Source organism: Dermacentor variabilis, chromosome 9 (assembly GCF_050947875.1).
Source record: "Dermacentor variabilis isolate Ectoservices chromosome 9, ASM5094787v1, whole genome shotgun sequence".
Classification (NCBI taxonomy): Eukaryota; Metazoa; Arthropoda; class Arachnida; order Ixodida; family Ixodidae; genus Dermacentor; species Dermacentor variabilis.
Window position 1 is genome coordinate 137,815,648 of NC_134576.1, and position 25,864 is coordinate 137,841,511.

The 25,864-nt window shown below is 45.0% G+C and overlaps 1 protein-coding gene across 3 annotated transcripts in view; it reads right to left on the minus strand.

The window, feature by feature from the left end:
- Positions 1-25,864, minus strand: part of LOC142557667 (uncharacterized) — a 51,388-nt gene that overhangs the window by 1,367 nt on the left and 24,157 nt on the right. Inside the window, exons 6-18 of one of the 3 annotated variants that reach the window (XM_075669677.1) lie at positions 24,854-24,915; positions 24,110-24,159; positions 23,432-23,471; positions 18,770-18,814; positions 18,038-18,090; positions 17,848-17,875; positions 17,012-17,113; positions 13,688-13,755; positions 12,712-12,892; positions 11,844-11,916; positions 5,712-5,858; positions 2,800-2,901; positions 2,277-2,355 (exon numbers count right to left, since the gene is read on the minus strand). In XM_075669677.1, the coding sequence (XP_075525792.1) occupies positions 2,277-2,355; positions 2,800-2,901; positions 5,712-5,858; positions 11,844-11,916; positions 12,712-12,892; positions 13,688-13,755; positions 17,012-17,113; positions 17,848-17,875; positions 18,038-18,090; positions 18,770-18,814; positions 23,432-23,471; positions 24,110-24,159; positions 24,854-24,915 (1,030 nt within the window). Of the gene's footprint in view, positions 1-2,276; positions 2,356-2,799; positions 2,902-5,711; positions 5,862-11,843; positions 11,917-12,711; positions 12,893-13,687; positions 13,756-17,011; positions 17,114-17,847; positions 17,876-18,037; positions 18,091-18,769; positions 18,815-23,431; positions 23,472-24,109; positions 24,160-24,853; positions 24,916-25,864 lie in introns of all 3 variants that reach the window. The other 2 variants (XM_075669676.1, XM_075669678.1) reach the window with 2 other exon arrangements.

Below are 25,864 nucleotides of genomic sequence, written 5' to 3' on the forward strand. Positions count from 1 at the left end.
CAGAGTTAAACGATAGCGGACACAAAGTAGCGACAAACCATATTTTGCGTAGTTGCTGGTGCAGAGTGGGCAGTGGCAGTTGGAGTGGAGTGCATGTTGTGTTGGTTTCGTTCGACACACACACACACACACACACACACACACACACACACACACACACACACACACACACACACACACACACACACACACACACACACACACACACACACACACACACACACACACACACACACACACACACACACACACACACACACGCACGCACGCACGCACGCACACACACACACACACGCACGCACACACACACACACACACACGCACGCACGCACACACACACACACACACACACACACGCACACACACACACACACACACACACACACGCACGCACGCACACACACACACGCACGCACACACACGCACGCACGCACGCACGCACGCACGCACACACACACACACGGAAAGAAAATACCAAAAAAGCGCCTACGTTAAAGAAGACACGGTCGACGTAAGTTTACATGGTGGTATTTGACGTCTAGATGTTGATGATATACCCCATTCTGTCACTTATTTTTTGCTGGTAGTTATTCACTCATTTTGTATCTTATTCGTATCGCATTTCACGCGCAATTACGTCGACTTTGTCTTTTAAGTCGGCACATTTTTTTTTTGACCAAGAGGCCAGTTGGGTCGATCTTGGAGGGAGAAGGAAATAACTTTATTGCGTGTCTTGCGAGTTGGTGGGGAGGGCCAAAGGCCCCGCCTAGGTGACGGCCAGGAGTTCGTGGGTCCTGGCGGCATCCTCGGCCCGCTGGACGGCCCATAGTTGATCCTCGAGGGCGGGGCTGAGCAGCGCGGCTTCCTAGTGCGTGCGAATGCTGTTGCTAGAGGCCGCGTTCTCGTTATTGTTATGTATCCCTCGGCATTCCCATAATATAGGCTCCAGATCTTGGAGATATATTTTTTTTGTTCGCTTGGGTTGCCACGCGGCATAACGTCAGTATGAAACTAAATGTAAGCATGCAGGCTCATTTCATAGGGATACTACAATAGTGACTTATAAAACGTGTTGTCCATAATCCATCGTTCATAGTCCTCAGCTTGACCACTGTGACCAAGTGAACTCGCTCCATTTCCCAAACGTGCGCCATAAGGTGGCTTCGCTGCAATATGTCCATATCTACGGCGGTGCACCCTTTACAGGAGCATGTGAATGTTAATTTTTGATTATATCGAAGCCAATTACTAAGCCCGTACCGTTAACGTTACCTACTGTGCAACTAATTATCTCTTTGTGTTTCTTTGAGACCTACATTTTGATATCCTCTGCGACTCGTTACGACGCTCTGCAGAGGAGAAAAGGCCTTTTTTCCTAGAAGTGGTTACAAAATTATGAGATCCGAGATACACCAACCCGCCTAAAGTCAGCTGAGATGACATTGTCTCCAAACATTTCCAATCCTCAGTTTTGGACAAAGCATCACATGATATTGATACAAGTGTTGCACGCTGGCTATGCCTACGGCAACTCTGAATTCCGTGATGAGTAATGCGTATATGGGCAAGCTAAGTCACTCTACTAGAAAGTTTTATCCTGTCCGTAAAAATGTAATGCAGTTTGCGGCATACCGGAACACCGAATACATAGACGCGAGCAGCAGCGGCGCTTGGTTGCGCCATCTCGCCACACTAACGTTGACTAGGGCTCCCGGAATTACAACTGAAACCATCATGCTCTACCTTTAATCTGGCGCAAAGGCGCGCTGTCAGCAGCAAACTAACGTTGGCAACCTGTAGATTTATCTTTTCTTTGTGTTCCATTTGCAATAACGATGTAGCGCGAGGTTTTTTATGACGTTGTGATTGAAGAAAGCGTCACAAGGCGGCGCGCTGCCAGCACAGCTGCTGCCGTCGTTATATCCAGTGTGCCGGTATTCCGTAAGCTGTACGGACAGGCCAGACTTTTCTACTGTCTCGGTGCCGCAGCGCTGCGGCTGGGCTTGTAAATTGTAATATCTTCTTGGTAGGACAGGGAAGTATTGCGTCCCGTAATGCTATAAACGAAACCATCAGAGTGCAGCCGCTCCTATTAAATTTGAGCGTGAAAGGACCATATGTTTACCCCCAACAACCATTCGCACGTGGATCTCTTACATAAGCAACACTTAGTAATTGCGGCGGAACAGCAAATATCCAGCGATTAGGGTCGCACTGTCACGTGTGTCCGATCCATGGTGTGATTCAGCTTCGCAGTTAGCTGGAGTTAACCTTACCGCTTCGCCGTCGGGGAGGCCGAAAGTCAGGGGTCGCGTCACTCCTTAGTTTTCGACTGTCTTCAGTGAGACGGGTCACCTGAAAGTGGGAGAAGCTTGTCAAACTTTATTTGCAGCTTGGTCAATGCACTATAAGTTTCGGACTCCGATTCGACGTGACGTACCGGTAATGTCGGCTTAGTTTTTCTTTCATATTGCGTCCACCGTTTGATAAATGCATAATTTTGGATTCTTATGGAACGCGCAGTTGTTTATTTAGCCCTCGTCCAAATGTGGTGGTGCAGTATTGACAACATAAGTGATCAACAGTGGTTGAACAAATGCTGGAGCCACTATTTCGACAAAGAGACTTGTCTTCGTTGATTTTATTGATAATGGAAGTCACTTGTGTTTTTTCTCCTATGCTTATCTTCTCACACTGCGGCTATGCGGCATACAGTGTACGAATCAGAGATCTCAATAAGATATTTCAACTAAACGCTAAGGAAGGCGGTTGTACCCGGCGTATGACCTTTACTCCTACCGGCTTCTGTGTCTTGGCATGAGGCACCGACCTCTTGGTCTCGATCATCATTCTTTCCTTGTCGTGCTGACCCTTGACCGTCTGCTCCGGACGTCGGGTGACCTGCGCCGTGACACCCAATGAAAGGAGTGGCTGTATGAGCCGTTCACTTAGGCCGATATAATTAAGGTAATTGAGCAACATAGTTGCGAGGACGATCTGACAAAAAGAGAAGAAGAAAGAAAACTGTATTACAGCCTCAGAGGAGCCTAACCACTTTGTACAACACGCACCTTATATATAAGTACGCTTGTCTACAGAATGCACATTGTAACACACACGCGCACAAGCACACGCATATGCACACGCACACGCACACATACGCGCGCAATCAGACACACAGGAACACGCACGCACGCACGCACGCACGCACGCACGCACGCACGCACGCACGCACGCACGCACGCACGCACGCACGCACGCACGCACGCACGCACGCACGCACGTACGCACGCACAATAATGCCTCGTTCGAAGAAAAGCACATACAAATATATCACGCAGTTTCTTAAAAGGCAGTTCAGAAATGTCTTGCCCACTTTATCTGTGCATTTGATTTAACAAATGCATGATGGTGTTAGGGCAACTATCGCGTCAGTACAAGGGAGGAGGGAGGCAGGGCATATTTAGGCTAAGCTCCCTCAATACACTTTAGCTTTGGTGGCACTCATCTGGCTCTTGAGAGTAAAGCTCGAGGCGACGTCGGAGCCGCGCCTTTTGTGAAGCATGGACCATACTTTACACGTCACGCCAATGACTGTTCTATGTTTTTCGTCATCAAAGGATTGGCAAGAATATATTGCAGCAAGAGGAAACGTGCTCGGTTTGCGAAAAGCTGGCAATACATCGAAGTAAATGCTCAGGTCGAGAAGTTGAAGATAGAATGAGTAAAGGACAAGAAAAAGCGAAAGAGGTGTGCAAAAACTGTGATTTCATGCAGAAATGATAGATAGCATATGATAGATAGCTCGGTCTTGGGGCCCTTACTATTTTTAATTTACATCAATGATATCGTCAATAACATAACATGCAGCATAAAGCTCTTTGCAGATGATTGCATTATATATAAAGAAATAAGAAGTTATGAAGATCACCTTACTTTGAACAGATGCCTTAACGAGATAAATGCCTGGTGTGAACAATGGCAAATGTCTATCAACATCAAGAAATCAGTGACAATGGTAGTAACAACAAAGAAGATTAAATCAGGATTCACCTACCTTCTCAATGGTACACCCCTAACTAATGTTCAGCAACACAAGTATCTAGGACTGACTCTAGCATCAGACTTGAAGTGGAATAAGCACATTGCCAACATCACTTCAGCAGCCACCCGAAAGCTTTTCTTTCTTAAAAGGTCCCTGAAATCTGCTCCCAGTCATATCAAACTGCTATGCTATAAAGCCTTTGTGCGGCCAGTACTAGAATACGCCAACACGGTTTGGTTTCCTCACACAAAGACAAACACAGCCGAAGTGGAAAAAGTTCAAAGGAAAGCAATACGGTTTATTCACAACAAGTACAAAAATACTGACTCGCCCACAGAACTCCTGACTTCATCCGGAATGGACACACTGGCAAACGGAGCACAGCAAGCTCGACTAAAATTCATACACAACCTGTTGCACAACCGCTTTAACATAAATTCTTCAAAATACATCACTTTCTCTACGTCCCGTATTTCACGCCATAAGCATAATAAAATGTTAGTTGAGTACCCTTGTAAAACGGACACATTTAGGTACTCTTTTTTTCCCTACTGCTGTTAGGGAGTGGAACCACCTCGACCCAGCAATAGCTGATATAGACTCGCCTTCAATTTTTAGTAATATGATAGAAAAGAATAAGGAATGACTGCTAGAAATATTTTAGTCTTATGCAAATTTGTTTTTTACATTGTTTAGGTCTATCTCTTATGTTATGTTATGTTAGATTGTATTAGGTTATGCACTGTTAGGTTGTAAATTGTTGTTGCATTTATGTTTCACGAGATTGTATTGTATGACAATTTATTGTACTTATAACATCTGTTTTATTGTTATAGCTGACTTCACTAATTATATGCATGAAACGATGTCTTTCTTTTTTTGCATTTTGTATTTTTCCACACTTTACTGTGTACCTACATGTAGCGTATCTAGTTCATTGTACTTTGTATTCACATGTTCTATGAATAATGTTGTATCAACGCTTACATAGTAACAATATGCCCACCTGCTATGGTCTCGATAAAGAGACTGGCAGTATTGAAAATAAATAAATAAAATAAATAAATAAGAACTTATTTTTTTCATAGTGTATGAAAAGGATAAATTACAGACACTACGTGGACGATATCACCTGTAGGCGTCCCCGAAGCCATGCTCCGCTTAATCTTTCCAGAGAACCGAAGACAACACCGCATATCAGGGACGCAGCCAAAGAGGGGGGGAGGTGTTGTAAGCCCCCTTTCCACTCGAAATTTCTGTGTGCCATAATACGTGACGTATTACGACGTGCGGCAATACCCAAATGCCCTCGCCTCCCCTTCTTCCTGCTCCCTTTTCCAGAAACAAATTCTGGATATGACACTGCCGCATATACTGGTGTAGATTATACCGTCAGAGCTATCTAGGTGAATTTGAATGGACCACAAACTGAGTTGCAAAGGACGTCGCGTCTCGTGGTCCTCGGCCCTGTTCTTCTTCGTCTCCTCTTGGTACTACTGCATTGTATGTTCTACGCATGGGCGCACAGAGCATACTAACACTGTCTATACTCTAGGATATATAGTCTTGGTGGTGAGGGTTACTATTCAGAGCAGTGATGCTGAATCGGCCACTGAGCTCACTCGAGCGCATGCGACAACGATGTCGAAGCAAAGGACGTCGTCACCTGGTCCTTGGCTCTGTGCCTCTTCCTCTCCTCCTGGTACTCCTGGTACATCTTAGCCTGCTGCTGCTGCACTCGCTTCTCGAGCTTCTCTTCTTCCTCCTGGTCACGCTGACGTTGCTCGTCCAGCCGCTGCTGCTTCTCCTCGATCTGCTTCAGGGTCAGGCAGAGGGTCATTTGCTCGACACCGTCTTCTGTGGAAACTAAAAGTCTGCATGCTCTTACCGCTGCGTATGAACTACAAGTACGCTGACTTATACGTTGCAGTGCGAGAAGGAGAAGCAAGCTAAGGTTTCCACAAGAGCGCGCATATTAGCGTATATATCCTCCTCATGTCAAAATGTTTTTTAATGTACCTTGGTTTGTTTTCGATCCGTTAATTTCTAAAGGCCATCGCAAGCAATCGCGGCGACGAAGGCGAGCTGTGGCTTGGTCGCCTTTCTGCTCATGCAACAGCATCTGCGTCAAGACTCACACCCAAGCAGACAAAGATCTCCGACATCTCCAATGTTTATCAGATCGTCGCGTTGGAAATTTAAGAGGCGATGTCGCGGCAATTGGTGATCAGTTGTCCGGCGCTTGACTTGGTAAAGTGCGTGATTTGTTTCACGGCAGAATTCCCGTCTTTCACGTGGCAAGCCTGGATTCAATTCCTAGCAGGGGCGATATCTTTGTGTAACCCACCCCCTCCATTTTCTTCCAGCAAGAAGCAGGTAATGAGAATGACAAAAGCACGTCCTATACATATAAAAACAAAATACATTACAGGACTTCACATCTAAAAAGACAGTTTGTAATGTGCCCTGTAATATAAATGGGAGTCAGTGAGACACGCTGCAGCCCTTATATTAGACAGTTCAGCAATACCTGATCGCCGTCAGTGCATTCTCGCTGGGACATGTCTTGGACACTCAAGCAATGACAAAATGAACGCATCCCAATGTATTAGCGCTTTGGCATGATCGAGGCACCATTGATGGTATCGCGTCTTTGAGTACTATACCGAGATGCACTGACACGTTGAACATGAGAGGGATGCTTTATTGTGAGTTTGCGGAAAATTATTGCAGCTTCCTTGCCGCAATCAACGGAAATACCGTGGCGATCTCGCAGACTCTAAGTACGGACATTATGCATACGTTCAGCGCCGCTCATTGCTTGCCTGTCTTTCGTTCTGAGCCCATAGGCATTCTGAACGCACACGTGCGTGACTTCACTGATACAAGCTCGTAGTCCTGCAAACAGAAATATACAACGAGATGCATAATTTCTTCATCGACATTACCACTACCCCCTACATAAAGCAGGGTAGGGGGTAGAAATATATTCGATTACTAAATTTTCACGGAAATGAGCTTGGTTCGCTTGTTGAACTTATACATGCAGGGTCAGTCGAAGTGTGATGATTGCGAAACTGTATGGCCTGTTCACAAAGAAATGTTCGCCGAGTTCGGCGGCATCGATCTCAGCCGGGAGGTATCGACTACAACGTTAAAGAAGTGTGCGAATCTTGACAGTTTGTTTTCACAATGACGGCGTTTTCGGAATGGGATGCACAATAAATTAAAGAAGTGCAAAGAAAAACAATAAACCAGTTGACACTGGCAGTAAATTTTTTTCAAAACTTGATTGCGATGATTTGGCAGAAAAGGCTCGATTTAAAGAAAGAAATTCGCTCTGGGGAAAGTTCCTGAAAGTTGCCAGGTTGAGTTTTATCTTAGTTAAAAGCGTAAGATAGTTATTATGAATTGATGAGCAATAACCTTGAAGAACAAATTATCTCCAAGCAGACGTTGACAGAACTCATGACTGTGACATGGCCTAACCTACAACTCAATACATTTAGTGTCCCTGTGTGTATAGCCTTTAGCACCCACGTAGAGCCCACGTAATGTCATAAACTTGTGTCACTTTTCATTTCCCTGGTTCTCGACTTTTCGTAAAACTTCTGTAGGGGCGAGTTGGCACATGTTCAGTAAAAGAGAATAGAACAAACCAGGACGACCACAAAAATTGGCAGTGGCTTAGCTCGCCTATGCCAGGATATACGTAGCGAAATCTAAGGCATAGCATGGTTAGCCTTGGTTAATCTTGATTGCAAGTCCAAGTTAGTCTGGTTGTCTAGCTATGTTGCGGCGTTTAGCCAGTCGTTCGGTGGGCTGTTCGTCTATTTCCTGGGCGATTAGTTTCCTCTTCATCTCGTTACGATGTCGATTCCAGGCCTCCTCCTGCTTGTCAGAATTGTCGCCGTCCATACTGCCGCCTCAACTGTAGTTGCGGCTCACGCGAGCTCTCCTTTTCAATCCTCCGACATGTTATCAGGCATGCGACGCAGCTGGCGAAGCGAGTGGAGGCGAACGCAACGACGAGAAACGCGGTGTGACGAGGAACGAGGTGCGACGTCATGTGCCTCCTCAAAGCGCGGCCACAGTGAAATCGCAAGTTTGCGGCCAGTAAAGCTTTCGCTTTAAAAAAATGAGGGGGACACACACAGAAGCGCTACTAACATCTACTTTTATTCTCCCACCACCAGTCACCTTTTTTGTGTGTCACCTCCTTCATCTTCTTCCGTCATCAACGTGCTATTGAGTCACATAATCCAAACCACATGCCGAGCAAGATACTACGGGTATTCCCTACGTAAAGGTCTCGTCCCGGCGGATTTGGGAGCCTTCTTAGGGCCTGTGACGCCGTCCTGGGGACATGTCAAGAGATTGTGCAAGCTTCTACGGTCTGACCGTTGGCGGCAAGTGCGCCTTTACCAAGACTGGCTCTGGTTGGTGTGCCACTCAGTCGATCCGGACTGGCTTGCTCTTAGTAAGTGCCGAGCCTTCACACGTCGTGCCGCGCAGCTCAAGGAGGCCAGTTGGAAGTGTATTGTAAAGGATCTGTGACGGTCCCGTGGAAAGACTAGTTCTACTGAAAATAAACGTGTTGAGGTACTTGGAAACGTCAGCCTACCCGAAAACGTCTCCCGTGTGCTGGAGAAATGCCCCAAGTTCAGAGTGTCTACATGTGTACACACACACGAATGGGTCGCTTAGAATAGGTACGTAGCCTGAAAGGCGAAGCAAGAAGACCGCGCGAACGTTGTTTACTTGAAGGTGTGGAGTGTCTGGAAAAGTGTGCACCAAAAGGGACGTCCGGCCGCGGGGACAAAGATGTTTGACGAGTGGTGTCGTTTTTTAAAGCGAACAAGTAGTGCCTTTTGCAGGATGACAAAACAGGGGGTTTCGCTTTGGCGGAAAAGGGTGTTTTTAATGAAAGAGCTTTGCAGGCCATTCCTAAAAAACTTTGTCCCTGTTAAGAAAGTCGACTTCTGGGTAAAAACTAAATTCATGGATTTCTGTAAAAATCTCGAACTCAGGAAGTTTGCAAGGGTCATAGAAAATACTAGAGGCAAGTGGTTGTCAGCGTATTTTACAGCTAAAACGCACAAACCGGAGACACCTTTCAGAACAATTGCCAGGGAGACTGGTTGCTGCCAGCGCAATGTGAGCCGATTCTTGCAGAAGCAATTAAGTTACTGTCCGTAAATAATTCCTTCCGGTCCAAGAAATTGTATGAAGTTGTGCAATTTTTGTAAGGAAATGAGAATGTTGGCTACGCTTTTTTAATAGATATAAAAGATTTATTCTGGTACCACAATGCGAAGTGCTGATTAGTGTGAAATGTTGCATCGAGGAAAACGGTGAGCTCGAGTTCATAATGGTAACAGCGCGAACAAGAGGACAACGGAGTGATAGGTACAACGAAAGATGTGTTCAGCGCTCGTCCCGTGTTCTTTCACTCCGTCGTCGCTTTGTTCGCGCTGTTACCATTATGAATGGGCTATCGTACGTTCCCTGTGCGATCGGAGTGGTTTATGTCCCACCTTTATCATGTGGAAAGACGTGCATAGGTCAGACCGGGCGGTGCATCAATGAGCGACTCAGGGAACACGCCAGATAAGCAAACAGCAATGCTGACAGAGTTGCAAATATTGTGTCCCATTTGAATTCTTGCCGCAATTGTGCACCGCGCTTTGATGAGACCTTGATTCTTGGGTGAAGCAAAAGCGAGCAAGCGCTATTAGTGCTAGAATCTTATCACATAAAGAAAAAAGCAGATGACTGTGTCAGTGATACATCCTTATCTCTTTATGCTGCAGAGTGTCAGCTTTTAAGTTCACATATCTGTTAACTGCCTGGTGTAAGTGATTTGTTCATTTTGATTACGTTTGCGCATGTGTGGCCATGGTGTATATATGTGTGCTGTGGCGGAAGAATAAAAGTAGTTGTTAGTAGCGCTTCCGTGTGTCCCTCTCATTTTTGTGGTCGTCCTGGTTTGCGCTATTCTCTTTCCCCTTTTAGTAGACCAATAACACACCATGCGCCCTTTCAGTCGTTCATCTCCATCTCGTGCCCCTGCCATTCAGCGACTCTTAGTCTACCCATTGTACCGTCAAGGTTGTTTGTGCCATTCTGGTGAAGAAGATTGATCGTCGGCATCAATCCATGGCACTGCGAACGTTCACACCCGCAATCTTTAATGGGAACAGAACAATTGACAAAGAAGAGAAACGTAGTTCTTTTCGTTGTACCTATCTGAACCCACCGGTCGCCGGTAACGTGCGTTGAATTAATGAGGCGACAGAAAAGATAACTCCTATAATCGGGCGTTTGTCCGTGACTAGACTGCGGCGTTTCGAGAGCACCTACAGCGGACGAAGCAGACACTTCAAAGGCCACTGCCAGACGCTACTGTGTGCACTGAAGTGGGTTACTCGACTGACTACTGCCCAAACAGCGCACAGATGTTTGTCCTTGCACGCCTCGTTGTTTTTGCGAAGTGCACTGGAGCGAGGAGTTCTCTGGACATGCTGCACCTTCGGCATGTCGGTGCTTACGTTTCGTACTGGTCATACGATTATGATGATCTCATAAACGTGCATATTGACGACATCATGGAAGTGCCCGAAATGCACTTTTCGATCAAGCTGCATTTGATCTCTGCTGGTATTGCTTCTTGAAATTGACCTGAATTTCAAGGAATTGTTTCCACTCACACTCACGATACCCCTGAAGCATTTATGCTAAAATATGTGAAATGTTGTGCCTACACCATGGTTCTACCATCCTGGTCTGGACGCTGTTCACTGTACCGCGCAGCAGAACTTAGCAGCGTTCTCAACATCAGGAAAAGCTGCATTCTTTTATTCCCGGTGCACCTGGAGATTTCGTAAACGTTCCAATAAACTACGTATAACCATTCATAAAAGTGGTCAGCAATGAATCGACAAATCTCGCATGCTTCTGCTTTCAGAAGCATGGTCCCGTCGCCGCCGTGGCCTGAACTTTTTGCCCTCACCAGCATCGGTCATCTCGTTTACATTTCGCCTGTGCGCTTTCAGAGTGTCAAGAGCTTTAGTGAATGCCTGTAGTAGTGTATTGGTACCGTGAGAATAGGGAAAGAGCTATGAGATGGCATTGCGCAACACGACCGAAGCCAAGCGAGTCGGCCCAATACGCGATCGTTACATCAGAGCGCGTGGCAGGTTTTAGTGCTCCCGCTCTGCAGACAGAGTTACGACAGCGCAGCCGAACAAGTGCCCGCATCAATTAAAACTACAGAGAACCAAACATTCTCGGTCAATACACCAAGTCTGAGCGGTCACGTGTTGTGCCGACACAGCGAGGGAAAAAGCGAAAAGAATGACTTGACGGAAAGTGTGCTTGTCAAGGATGGTTGCGTTACGTAATCCTCCCGCCTCGTTAATTTCTTTCCTCCACGATCGCAACCATAACCTGCGAATGCCAAACAATAGTATAGCATACTGGCCCAATCGTAGACAAGAGATGACTACTGAGGCGTCTCTAGGTAAAATGAAGGTAAGGTAAGCACTGTTACAGCAAATATACGAAACCAGCGTTAAAAAGACGCGATCAGAAGCGACAAAGGTGACGGGACAAACTCTGGTTTTGTATCTTCTTCATTCCTGTCCCAAAAAAGACTCATTGCGCTCTCATCATCTTTCTTCAGCTGGTTTCGTATGTTTAATAACATGACTTATCAGCACGCGCTGAAACGCACTCTACTGAAATGATATAGTAGCAAACAAAAGCATTAGAGGAACAAGCAGATTAAACACCTTACCTGTTTTAGTAGTTCCTTGCGGTACAGGTTCGGAGGCAGGACGCTGCGAACGAGCTTCCTGCCGGGCTTAAATCTGCATAACACACGGCAGTGCACGTGAACGCAGTGAAATCTCACGAGTACATATCCCCAAATATTCTTTCTAGGGCTCGTACAATAAGGCGATATGCAGACGCGATTTGGATTTCGATCGAGTAATTTTGAGCTTGCAGTTAATTTCAAGTGTGAGAACACGTAGTATAGCCACATTCCCAAGTGTCATTTCTTGACTGCGCACACAAAAGAGCACAGAGGACAAGCATCCTAGGCTGAGTTTGTCATAGAACAGCCATGCAATGTGTATGCTTGAGTTTTGCGCTAAGGAGGAGCCAAAGACTAAAGTGTGTCATTGATAAACAATGTTTTAACGCTCGTAAAAGTTTGAAAACTGAGGTATCCCGTTGGCCAACCCTCACCTTTTACATACTATGAGTGTCTACTACGAATATTAGGGCTTTTTATTAGGGCTATTAAAGCGGCATTGTCTCCTCGGTCTATTTACACTATAGTTTGGCCTTACCTATGACACATACATTAATGTGCAGTTGGGGCAAACCTTTTGATTTCTGAGAATCACACGTGGCGCTGGCAAACTCAGGTTACTTACATGGTGAGCGAACGGGCCATATTCGTACAGTTTGCACTGGACGTCCAAAATAGTTGTTCAGTTTGAACTTCAGTGCCGTCGTATTCAAGCACTATGCAGCCGACCGCAGAAAAAAAAAAACCACGCGTGTGTGAGCGTCCGCCGAGTGAAAGGGGATCCCTTGCCCCTATAGGAGATAACCGTGTGCTCGCCCCCCTAAGTGTATACCCAACGCCCACTCACTGCGGTCCATCACCCTTGCGTGCGAGCAGGAGGTGCAGGTGCGGCACTAACATGGCCACCTCGCGTTGCCTCCGCGGGTCGCCGAGCAGGTTGGACTCGGAGCGAGCCTTGGAGGGCATGATGTCGCTAGACGTCTGTATCGGTTGCACCAGGTCCCCAAGGAACCGCGGGCGCTTGCCACCTGGCCGACAGAATCGGAGAGGCATACATCGATCGGCCGTTAGAATGGAATACGGAACAGATATCTAAATATATGTCTAGGCGCATATCTAGACTATTAACAGCCCTAAGGAACGCAGGAGCTATGAGAGACGCCGTAGCGGAGTGCTCCGCATCAATTTGAACCACTTGTGGCTCTTCAACGTGCCTTCAATGCTCTGTATACGAGCGCTTGCGTGATCCGCCGTTATCGGAAGTGCTTCCACTGCGGTCGTGAACCAAACGTGCGACCTATAGCACTCAGCGGCAGAGCGGCATGGCTTCCAGAGCGACCACGGTGATTTGAGAATGAAATATGGCGCAGGGTGTATAGTATAGACCGACAATTCAGTTGTCCCGCTGTGGAAGACTTTAGATGAGGCGGCCGAAGCGAGAAGCTACACAACTTTCCTATTCTGTCGCTTTGCTTGAAGTCGTACCACTTTGTAAGGTAAACGTTTGGGCTAGTCGTACTGGAGTTGACCGAAAGAAAGGTCCACTTCTGCCTCAGTTTTAAGCAGAGGCTCATACAGCTTCTTATGGTTATACAACACATGAGCCGTTAGCACTTAACGTGGTCCTATTGAGCAGCTTACAGAGCACCTGTGTGTTTCACTCTGAGTATGTTCCAAGATCTTCTTGTGCTAGCTCTGTAATTCTCTGAGGCCTTCATAGCATATAACCGCTGCGCTAGAGCGGATGCTAAGTATGTGCTTTCAAAGCTGTGGACTACGCATGCACGGGAAAGAAAGGACTACACAGAACGTGTCTTGCTAACCTGCAAACGCTGTCGCCAAGTCCCTGCCACAAGGGTCCTGATACTCCTCTATGCATTTTCGGTCAAGCCTGAAAGAGAAAGTGTCCTTCCGCTCTAAATTCTTTTTCATCGGGAGGGGTTTCAATTGTGGCTAAAGCCACATCAATATGTTTCTAAGAAAAATTATTGCAGAAGCGTTTGTCGTAACGTACAGTTGCCACGTTTTATCCTCTGACACTCAACGTCTGTTGTTCAGCTGCTACGCAACACAAGTGAAGCCAGTTGTCATGACTTATCTGAAGTTATACGAACTATATTTAAAGAAGTACTGGCTCACTTGTTGTAGAAGCTATTGAGCAGCTGATTGAATTCGGCATCATTCGCACATCGTACGCAGGTGGGCTTACCCGCCCCGATATGCTACCTCTACGAGGCGACCTAACCCACCCGACCAAGACCTATACGAATAGCGCGGACGTCTTGCATTGTAACTTTCATCTTCAAGAACAAAAGGAAGCACAAGACAGGATCGATTAAACGACCAAAGTTATGCGAAAACACGCATCATTGCGAAAGATTCATGCAAGAAAGAATTGTCGTCCTGCTAGAGTAACTGCAAAACGCTACAAAGGGAGCCCTACATCTCTCTATTTGAAAAAAAAAAGAAAGCTAACTTCACACTCCAGAGAAGAATCATCCTGGACAGAAACTTCAGACCTTTTTTTTGTTAAGTGCGAAGTTCGCGTTCGTATAGGTGACAGAAACTTTCCCTTTGTTGCATTATACTATGCATTTAGGTGAACGAAAACGTCTCACTGCATGGAAGTGAGTAATCGCCGAGGATTGGAGCACCACGGGAAAGGGGTAAGCTTTTGAAGGCGTCTATGTTTTCCAGACAGCACTGACCAAAAAGTAATATAGTAACTCATATCAAATTCTTTGGTATTTTTTATCTGGTTCTCGAGTTTATGGTCTTAGTATCCGCATTTTAACCTTTTTTGCAGTCTATGCTATGGAACAGTATAAGTGCAGCATGGGGGCGGGGGGTTCTTTTTTAGATCCTGCAGATTTTTTAGAAAATCGCTTTTGACGGGTAGCCCAATTCAATTTCTTGAACTGGGATACTCAATGAGGTGGAACCTTACTTAACGAGAAATCAAAATGCGTAATCGACTACAAGTATCAAAATTTCACGTATTACACTTTTTGCGAATTCCTTTACGGTGCATATCGCAGCTTACGAATTGTAGCCGGTGAGCTTGCAAGGCATATCGACTAGGAACCAAATCTGGGAATGGAACCGGTTGCGAGATATGCGCCGTCAAACTTGCGGTAAAAATGCGCTGTTGTTCCACTTACTTTTCATGCGTAAGCATTCTTTGGCGAGCTCCGCAGCCCTGTCACGCGAAACGTGTAATGCCGTGTATCTGCACAAAAATGCGTAATTTGCAAAGGTATCTAATCGTTATGATGGTGTAAATGTACATGATTGTTAACTTTCAAGCGATAAGGAACAATTTAAATGAATAAAATAAAATAAAAAGAGCATACCCATATAGATACATTGGGATCTTTAGAAGATGCATGGGGAAGCTTATACTTGTAGTATGTATGGGCTAAATGAAATTTGGTGTGGACCAACTTGAAATTTACAAGCGGCCGAACTTGAAATGTGGGGTGGGCCAAGTTAAATTACGCGGTGGGCCAACTTAAAATTTAAGGGCGGGTCAACTTGAAATTTGAACGTGGGCCAGTTTAAAATCTGGTGATGGGCCAACAGAAATTTGGGGGTGGGCCAACTTGAAATTTAGGTGTGGGCCAACTTGAGATTTTTGGGTGGCCCAATGTCCAATTGAACGCTGCCGAGCTTCTTTCGAGTTATGCACATCTTGCGGGCAAGCGAGCGCGTTGAGACGCTTGGTGCGTTTTCATTGGGCCTTACCGAGGCGCAGTACAGAACGCAGGCGATAGCTTGCGTGGACGTGGAACGCGCGCATAACACATCCTTGCGAGAGCGACAGGGAGGGCGACATGGCATCACGGCGACGCACTCTCCCCTCACGTAACGCCACACGCGGCAGCAGCTCTGGTGTTCGCTTTCGACCGCTCTGCTGCGTCGAGGCGCGCTCTAGCCCGGCGTTCCGGCTCAACTGGTACGATTGAATTAAAGGGGCCAGATGCAGCGTGTAGTGATTTTTAGAAGAAAGGAAGAGAGAAGTGCAGTGCCGTAACTGTCTCTCAAAGGAGGACACCTCAACAGCACTGCACAGGGTAAGGGGAGTGGGGAGAAAAGGATCAGGAAGAGAAGGAAAGAAAGCGGCAAAAAAAAAAAAAGGACAAGGTTGAAGAAGGAGCGATGCGGGGCTTATAGCCGCGCTCTCAGCTGCGTTTCGCAGCAAAAGTCAAGGAGAGCAGCAAGCACTCTTTTGACGATAGAGGCGTGCGCTGCGGGAAACAGAAGGGCTCCCTCCGTGTCGCAAGGCAGACCCACGCGACGATACGAGGCACAAAGCGCAGTGCGCTCAACATCAAAGGATGGGCAATGCAACAGGAGGTGCTCGAGAGTCTCTTCTTCGCCGCATTCCACACATGCGGGGCTGCCAGTTCCGTGCAGTCTGTGCAATCGGGCGGCCGTGCTGTAGCAGCCGACGCGCAACCGCAGGAGAAAGGAGCGGTCCCAGCGGGAGAGGCCGGCGCGGGGGACCAGATGCAGCGAGTAAAGCTAACAATCTACTAAAGCCCAAGCATTCTTTGGCACCGGGAAGGCCATGAATAGACGTGCATAAGCTAGGAAAAGCATGTAAGCAAAACTAAGCAAAAATGAAGTCACAGTCGACCCAAACAATGCTTACGTATTAGTAGAAAATTCTCAGAATTTCCGCAGCTTTTAAAGGAAACCGTCGTTTTATGCATTGGAGCGCAAACGTAACTGGATCGCCAATGTATTTCGTCGCCACCTTTGGGAATGAATATGTCGAAACTGGTGTCATCCTGAGAATTCGTTCCGAGTGGATACGCCTTGCCAGCTCACCGGCTACAATTCGTAAATTGCAGTGCGTGCCGTAAAGTACTTCATTAAGACGTTAATGAGCGAGTTTGCGATAATTAGTTGGTCTTGCATTTATATTTCCTGCGCAAGTAATGTCCGTCTCTTGGCGAATTCCAACTCAAGGACTAGAATTGTGCTATTTGCCGGACGCAATTTTTAGAAAGTCTGTACGGTCATACCGCTCCGAATGTTACGTGCGATAGATACACCTCTCTTAGCTGCTTTATTGTGTGCGCTTCACGGCGTTACGATCTTGCGGATTTGACACGCATGCGAGGTCACGCTGCCCTTCGCACCTGGCTTCTTCCAGCTTCTCCTGCAGCATCCGCTCTTGTTTCTCCTTTATTTGAGCCTCGAGCTCTTTCAGGTAGGCCTCCTGCTTCGTGATTGCTCGCTCGCTGACAAGGCAGCACAAAGAGAGAGAGGGAGAGAGGGAGAGAAAATTTAAATAGTCCTGCAAATGACACAATCAGAAGTAGCAACAATGAACCGTAGGCGTTTTCTCAAACACCCCTTTGTGAGCAATGCCAGTTAACAGAGTGTTAGGAGTTGGTTCATCCCAGCGGCTGCCACCACTGTTGCAAAGGGGCGTCTGCGATTTTGAGGGAGTCCTAGCTACTACTCGTCACTGGGCTAACGCTCCTCTGACTGAGTGCTCCCTTGCAACACGCGCTTGGGTTTATTCAAACACACTTTTAGGATGCTTAATTTCTTTATTTAGGACCATTTTAGCTACATCGAGGATATTACTGGTACGTCCTCATTGCAGACCTGAATCTTTTCTTTTAGAAAGAAACTCTGGATTCATCCGCGCAGTATGAGCAGTTGTGAACGCGGCAATGCTTTCAGACCGCTTGGTTCTGCGCTCGCATTTTTTTAAAGGACGCCTTGTACTTGGTGCTTGTATGTGTATAAATGTAGGGTCAACGGCCGCTATAACGTGTTATTGCTTATTATACTTGATGATATCGCCGGTTGTGTGCACTTTTTGATACTGCTATATAGTAACGGTGGCATAGTCCGGTTTGGTACTACTTTTCCATTTACCATTCCACTTAAGGCGGTTTATTACAAAAATAAATAAATAAATAAATAAATAAATAAATAAATAAATAAATAAATAAATACTTACCTCCCACCAGCACGTGTCTCCGACACCGCTGCATGCAAAGAGAACCGGAGGGTTGGTAAGCCTTTGCAGTTATACGGCGATATAAGCTTAAGGTAATATTTTATTTTTACCACTTGTTTGTAAAAAGCACTCTATTTAAGAGCACAAGAACGAAATCGCAGCAAGGCATGTGAGATTGAAGGATTCCAACCTGTCAGGGATGCAGCCCCGGTGTTCAGCTGCGTTGGCTGCGATCCGCCTTTCCTGTAAAACGGTGAGCGAAACCAACGCATTCCAGCTGCAAGGTGCGCATTTGAAGTTGCGCGACTTCTATTTATTTCCGCAGCCGCAGGGCACCTCGACAACGCATCGATAAACGGTACTGAATACCACCAGGCATAGGAAGCAATCGGCTGACGCAAGGTATACTTGCAGCTGGAGATCTCTGGAACCTGTCACGATGATGATGCCACTCTTCTCATTTATACTGTCACACCGCACCGGCTTTGTTTGGCATGTCTAAACAGACATAATTAAATAAATGTTTTTAATCGATCCTTTATATCATCCGTGGTCGGAACGATAAGCTATTGCGTGCAGATATGCATTAATCAAATGTTTAGTTAGCAACACCTAATTCTGCATTTTCATACAGTGTGACCGATTTGTAAAAGGTTCGCCCAGGGTCACCGCTGTTCAGTTTGTACAGATAACGCGCCAATACTTGTTTATTTTTCGTCCTCCTTCTCCTTATGCTGCAGACCATCGTGGTTCTTTAGCGTCAAGTATTATGATGGCGCTGAAGCCTAGGTGACAGCTAACGCGGGTTTTCGATAATAATCAACGTATTCTTATCAACTGAACAAACGTCATACACTGTCGTGCAGCAAAGCAACAAGGGAAAAAAGAGACAATAAAGAACGCGTGGGTGAGAGCTTCATACCTTATTTGTAGAGCGGAATCTTTTGGTTGCGAAGCACCCTTTAACCTGAAAAGGGTAATTAGAATTAAAATTATGCTTATGCAAAACAAAAGAAATAGTTACGTGATGTTTGTATTTGAGCTGCTGGTAGATATAGGTGACCACTTGTTTTCAACAACGCGGATGTGAGCATAATTATGCCAAGGAAAAGATGATATTTATTGTTCCACTAAATGCACTCCACATTGCACCGCGTGCATTCATTGCATATATTTTCTTGTGTAACCCTTCTATATCGTCGCATTCACTTTGTTGTGTGCTCTTTCTCTTTGTTTTTGTTAGAACCGATTATTTTCGTGTGCTACATAACCTTTAACAAAATGTATTAAATGCCACTTAGCAAAAATTAACCAGCGAGACACTGAAGAGGACATTGAATTGGGCAAGTTGGTATTGGTTCACGATTTGTGGTTTATTACCCATGAGTCAGTGCTTATGTTGTGCCGCTCGTCTTCGTCCTCGTCTTCACTGCGCATCCATTATTAGCCATCAGTGAAGCCCAGTCGTGCGCAACCGTTTGTATATGACGTATTTTTGCTTCGTGCGGTGAGTGCAAGAAAGCAAACTCCCACATGAACACGCGATCCTCGGTAATAGCTCGTATGTGTAGATTTCGCTGTCATTTCCGTCGTTTTAATGACTGCCAAAGGGCCCGGAGCTTATGATCAGACGTTGTACTAGGAACAGTACATAACCCAGTTAGTTACAGCTTAGTGAGCTGCACGTACGTGTCCGAGTTCGCTATTGAAATGCAAGAGCAGTGAAGCGAGTGAACACACGAATGGTGAGTAGTACGTTCGCTGGTTACTCGTGGAGCTGTGCGTGAGGCATTGCACGCGCCCGACTTTGCAATGTTTCTGTTTCGCAGCTCAACGGAAGGTCGCGGGGGGAACCGGAACATCGTTACCATCCACCTCCTAACGTGTGCGATATCATTCATATTTTCTTGGTTTGACAATAGCAAGGCGGCTGGTACAGTGTACACTTCTGCACTTCATCCGGTGAGTCAGAGCTTGTGTAGACAAACCTACCATTTTTTTTTTCAGTGGAAATGGGACGCTGGAGCTGAATTCGCTGGAATGCACATCGAGTGAGTACTAACTCCGGGAGTCTAGACAATGCCGCACCATAGTCAGTGACTTAAGTGTGTTCCTTTAAAAGGACTATAAACATCAACTTTAAACCATGATATCTCTTTGGGTTGCTTGGAATAGCTAATTCATGGTAGGCAACCATTGCGGAAACCATCCATTATAGTAGCCACGAGAGCACCAAGACAGCGCCTCCACGTTAACAATACAATGGTAAATGAGCTCGGACGGGCTAATAATTTTCGAAAACGATGTTTCCATTTCTGTGGGCGGAAAGAGATGCATTCCTTGAAATTTGAACCTTAACTGCTGTGACGGTGATGTCACAAATTGCATTGTATTTTTGTATATTTAAGGTTTTTTATGGTTATGCGCAAAACAACTCTCGAAAGGCGCTAGGTTGAGGGTATACAGCTTTTTAGAATGACAATGTAGTCCTGCTTTACCGGTAAAAAAGTACTGACAGTGGTGCAAGCAGATGCTGCTAAAATACGTGACATCGCTGCGATTGCTTTATGTGGCGTAGTCACCATGGAGTCTTCTGCTTTTGTATACTTTCTCGATACCCAAGCACCCACTAATTACAGAACCGACTTTTTTCTTTATAGTTAAGGAGTGTAATTTACAAACCAATCTGCACTCGATATCCCCTTTCATATATATTTCTTAAAGGAATATGCGCATGTATATAACCTGCTGGTGGTCTTACGGTCCGTCAGTGTCCAGTACCAGGACACTGGACATTAATCTACTTTGGTTAGAGAAGTTAACGCCCATAAGAAAAACCGACTCGTAATCACGTAGATACTGTTTTGATTCTTCCATTGCAGGCATGAGAAACTAATTTCAACTTTGCCTAGCAACGAATTTCGTCTTACTGGGTAATTTTAATGCTCCCGGAATCGACTGGACGTCTCTCTCATTTTTTGATCATGGTAATGCATTAAACAGGAAATTTGTTGAATTATCGCTTTCTCTTGGCTTAAAGCAGGTCGTTCACAGTCCCACCCGTGGTGACGTAGTACTGGATTTGATTTTTCTCAGCACTGATTTTGCCAAGACGGGTTACAAGTACGAAATAATTGATGGTATCTCGGATTACAACGTTGTTTTTCTATCTGTAAACCGGCGAATCCATAACCAAAGTTTTACGCAGTCCACGTTTCGAGACTTTTCCAGAGCTGATGACGTCCGTATCACAGATGAACTATCCAATAATTTCGACGCATTTTTGGCACTTGGACTATCTAGTGACGTTGATGCGCTCGTGGCGTGTTTTGAAAGCATAGTAAAATCATGTATATATCGATTCGTTCCTTTGAAAACTAAGAAAAAAGCAATAACCTTCCCTGGATGAACCGAGAACTGCTGCAATTATCGCGACGTGCTGGTAGACTTCGCACTAAACGCTGGAATAAACCTGAGGCATGCGTTTTGTACGCTCAGGTGAAAAATGAACTCCAGAAAAAGCCACCTCGGCCAAAAATTTCTTCTATCATGTTCAGTTGCCGAAACTGCTCAAGTCTAACCCCCGTAAATTCTGGTCTTTCATATCTCCTGGTTCTTCTTCTTCCACATCTTTTAAAATCAACAACAGTGTTGTTAACGATCCATTAGAGATTTCAGAAGCGTTTAATACATACTTTCAGTCAGTATTCGCCTCGGATGATTCCAATCGTTCAACATTTGCAACTAACGATTCATATGCAATTGATGATATCAACATTAGCCTAGAAGGTGTTTTGAATCTCGTACTAAACATAGATAATAAAAAACCAGCCGGCCCTGATGAAATTCCGAATTCCTTTTTAGTACGATTCTCGCTATGGACATCTAAATATCTGTCCATTATATGTCAGAAGTCCCTTAATAGTGGCGTTGTGCCTTCTTCCTGGAAAAGAGCTAAAGTACTACCTTTATATAAATCTGGTGACAGGCAGCTTTTATCCAACTATAGGCCTATTTCTTTAAATGCAACCTCATGTAAAATACTAGAACACATATTCTATAAGCATATAATACTGTTCCTTGAAAATAATAACATATTGAACAGCTTTCAGCACGGCTTCAGGCGCGGTTCTATTACTGTAACACAACTTACGGACTTCACTCATGACCTTTCCCATTACATCGACTTAGGTAATCAGACTGACACCATTTTCATTGACTTTAGCAAAGCTTTTGACACAGTACTACATTCTAAATTCTTTTGAAACTCCATAATATTCTAAATAACCCTCAGTTAGTGTCTTGGATTTCTAGGTTCCTTTCTTTGCGTTCCCAATTCGTATGCTATGATTCTGCGGATTCGTCTGTAGTCGACGTCACCTCAGGAGTCCCACAGGGATCCGTACTTGGCCCTCTACTATTCTTATTGTTTATTAACGACCTTCCAGACCATGTTACTTCAAAAATACGCCTCTATGCAGATGATTGTGTTATGTACAGCCCAGTTGACTCACTCGCTGATCATCAGCGCCTTAAAGATTCCTTTGTTTCATTTTGTGACCGGTGTGCTACTTGGAAAATGAGCATAAATTTTGATAAAACTGTTATAATATCTTTTACTATCAGACACATGCCCGTATGTTATGATTATATATGCAACGGTGTACCACTAACACGAGTTTTTCAATACAAATATTTAGGCTTCATTTTTACACCCACCTTGTCTTGGTTTAAACATATATATTACATTTGTAGTAAAGCATTAAAAAAACTTGGTTACATCCGCCGGACGTTGTCTCCTGCTCCGAGGGACACTAAATTAGTAGCATACAACACACTGATTCGCCCAATTTTAGAATATGCTTCCTCCGTATGGAACCCATATAAACAATGTGAAGTTAATTGTATTAAGTCAGTCCAGAGGAAGGCTATTCGTTTTGTTTACCGTCGCTTCGACCGAGGCTTTTCACCGTCAGCTGCTCTTACGGAATTAAACGTCCAGTTTCTTTCTAGACGACGGCACATAGAATCTCTGAAGATTTTCTATTCTTATAAGAACTCTCTTTGTCACCGATCAGATCCCTCCCTTTTAATGCCTGCTTGCCCGACTTCAACTAGAGCTTATCATGCCTCTAATATCAGACTACTCCATCCACGCACTAACACTTTCAAATACAGTTTTTCCCCCCGCATGATTGAACAGTGGAATTTTTTACCTGCCGAAGTTCGTTTGTTACCCATTTCTCAATTTTTAAATGCTATTGCTGATGTATATTTCCTTCACATTCTTATATTTCTATGTTCTTGTTTCTGCATATCATAATCAGTTTTCCTTGCATGTACACCCACTCCTGCCATAGCCCTAACGGGCTGCAGTATGTATAAATAAAATAAATAAATAAAAATCAGAACTGAGCGTCTACTATCTGAAAATAATTCGGGGGAAGGTTCACGCGTAATCGCTAGAAGCTCTCATGGCTGTGAACAAAAAATGCCGAACAATGAATTTCATCAGAAACCTAATTAACGCATCTTTGTCTTGTTAACACTGTTTCAAGAGGACATGCATGATAATTGATCTTACCCCCTGTCCAAACTCTGACTTCTTTCCCACTGAGCGCCCACTGCAGATATGTACGGGAGGGAAAGAGATAAAAAAAGAAGAAGCAAGGTTATATGCAACGCCGTCATGCACGGACACGTTTCATCGTGTTCAACGTTTCTATAAAGCGTTTACCACTGCTTGTTTAATCGTAACCAGCAGCAGTCACGAGTTCACGTACATTAGGCATTTTCCAGCGTCTAATTTTATTTTACAGGCTGAAGAAAATGGGAACTCATAAATGAAATTGAGGAAGGGTGTTGAAAGCCTTGCAGGGCACGGTGTATACCTCTTAAAGACTGTGGACGGCCTTCTTTGTTCGTAATGAACCGGTCACCAAAAAGCTCGCCTTTGTATCCTGATGCAGTAATTTAAGCATCTTGAACAATTTTGTAATGCTGTAATATGAACAAGCATGCAAAAATAGGGTATACGCATCATCCGCAGATTTTTTTTCCTATCGAAGTAAATCGGCAGTCGCAATGCTTTGACTACCTGTTAACTAGGGGCAGACAACTGCTCTGGCCATGTTTGTCGTTGGTAAGGTTTGTCTTCAAGACCACCGACATGTAGGCATGAGCTGAAGTAACGCCAAAATTCGGGAAGTTCATTGAAAAGGAAAGCATTACGCTGCTGTGCTTAGTAATCACTTTTTCATACCGTGATTTCCAGCGTCAGTGTCAGCGTGACCAGGTGATTGTCCTCTGCTCCTAAAGAAGAGGAAACAAAGAACAGCCTTGGCATGATTGGGATTTATTACTTTTGGTTGTCTGCATGCAATGTTATCTGTTGGCGCTGTGGAGAAGTTGGCATTCTGTAAGATGGCTAATCTGTTAAGGCTGCGCAAATGTAAACCGTCTGCAAGGTACCAGAGCTTGCAGCAGTAAGCATTGACATTATCTTTCAGAGAGTTTCCAAGTCAAGGCGCCGTGTAATCAAACCTTTCTAGGGGTAGCACACTGGAGCCTCTTTGAATTTTACATCCTCCAAATCATCAGAGAATAACATATTACTTCAGGATTGCCTGAGCTTTGGAGCGGCGGGGGTGCTACACAATCTTGGCAACGTGTACGCAATAGGCCTTGTCACAAGCAATATAGAATCGATACATTTGACAAAAGTTGCATGCTCGAGATACGATGAGCATTCCTGTATTGTCATAATTACGGATTACTCGCATGCACATTGAAAGCAGGCTACGGCTGTACGAAAGGAGGCTAGCATTTAATTTGGTTGTATATCGTTATTTACTGGTGACTGAACTGTTGACATATACATGATGAACAGGGACGCTACAGAATTGTTTCGTCTGCGTCGCTTTTGCATCGTTTCTGTTCATTCGTACCTGTCAGCAGCGCAGTCGCCAGGGGCCTGCACGTAAGGATGTACGAATTTACGCCGTACCTTGATATGCAGGCAGTCAACGCTGCTCTGGTGGCAGGTTTCTGGACTTCGGACATCACTTCCTGAGGCAGGAGACAAGCATACGACTTCCTTTGCGCGCTTGCAACGTGCACAGCTTTAAAACCTCACCAAGTGATTTCAAGCACGAGAATTTCAGTAATCCCTACAACTGTGCGAATGAGATTAACGTTCGTTTTTTTTTTGTATCTGGAGAACGAAATTTCATAGGTGCACGGGAAGTCTGACTCATCGTAGTTAAACTAATGGTAAACGAACAAAACAACAAAGATGGCTTGTGCTGCACCACTGCTTTGAGCATGCGCACTTGATACACGAAATCGTGTCGACAAATTGTAGGCTTATCTCGAAACGCTGGCAAATCGTAGAGTCTCAATTATATTGTTTTTTCGCAGGCTTCGCTTCCTTTCCTTACAATCAAAACTGCGCAATAGGAGCAATAGGTGTTCCGCATACTGTGCTGTCAGCTCAATTTCCTTAAGTTGTCGGAAGGAAATGCGACATTCGAAAACATACTGCTTGAAAATAACGACGAAGGTGATTGCTAGAATACAAGTGAGTTAGTGGGGTGCAAGGATTTTCCAAATGATACAGTGATGGTGTAGTGACGTGACGTAGTGATGAGGTGCAGTGCCGACTATCTCCAGGTGTGGTGGACCGTGCGCAAAGGAGTCCGAGTGCGTCGTGCCAGGTGACTCACCTTCAAACTACTCACCTGCAAAACAAGAAAAGGGATCGAACGCGAGAACTCAAACGTGTGAACATGGGTGCTGCTTCCAATAGAAAGAACCGAACACATCCTACTGGTGTGAACAATTGCAGTTGCATAAATCTTCAATTATTATTTAGCTGTAATCTGGACATCGTTAGTTACATGCCTCTCTATATATACGACAAGGGCGTGAACGCAAATAAATGTGCAAATGTGAAGAATAGGTAAGGTTTTGTGTCTTTTTTTTACGACAGAAACGGTTAAACGTATAAAAATGAAGC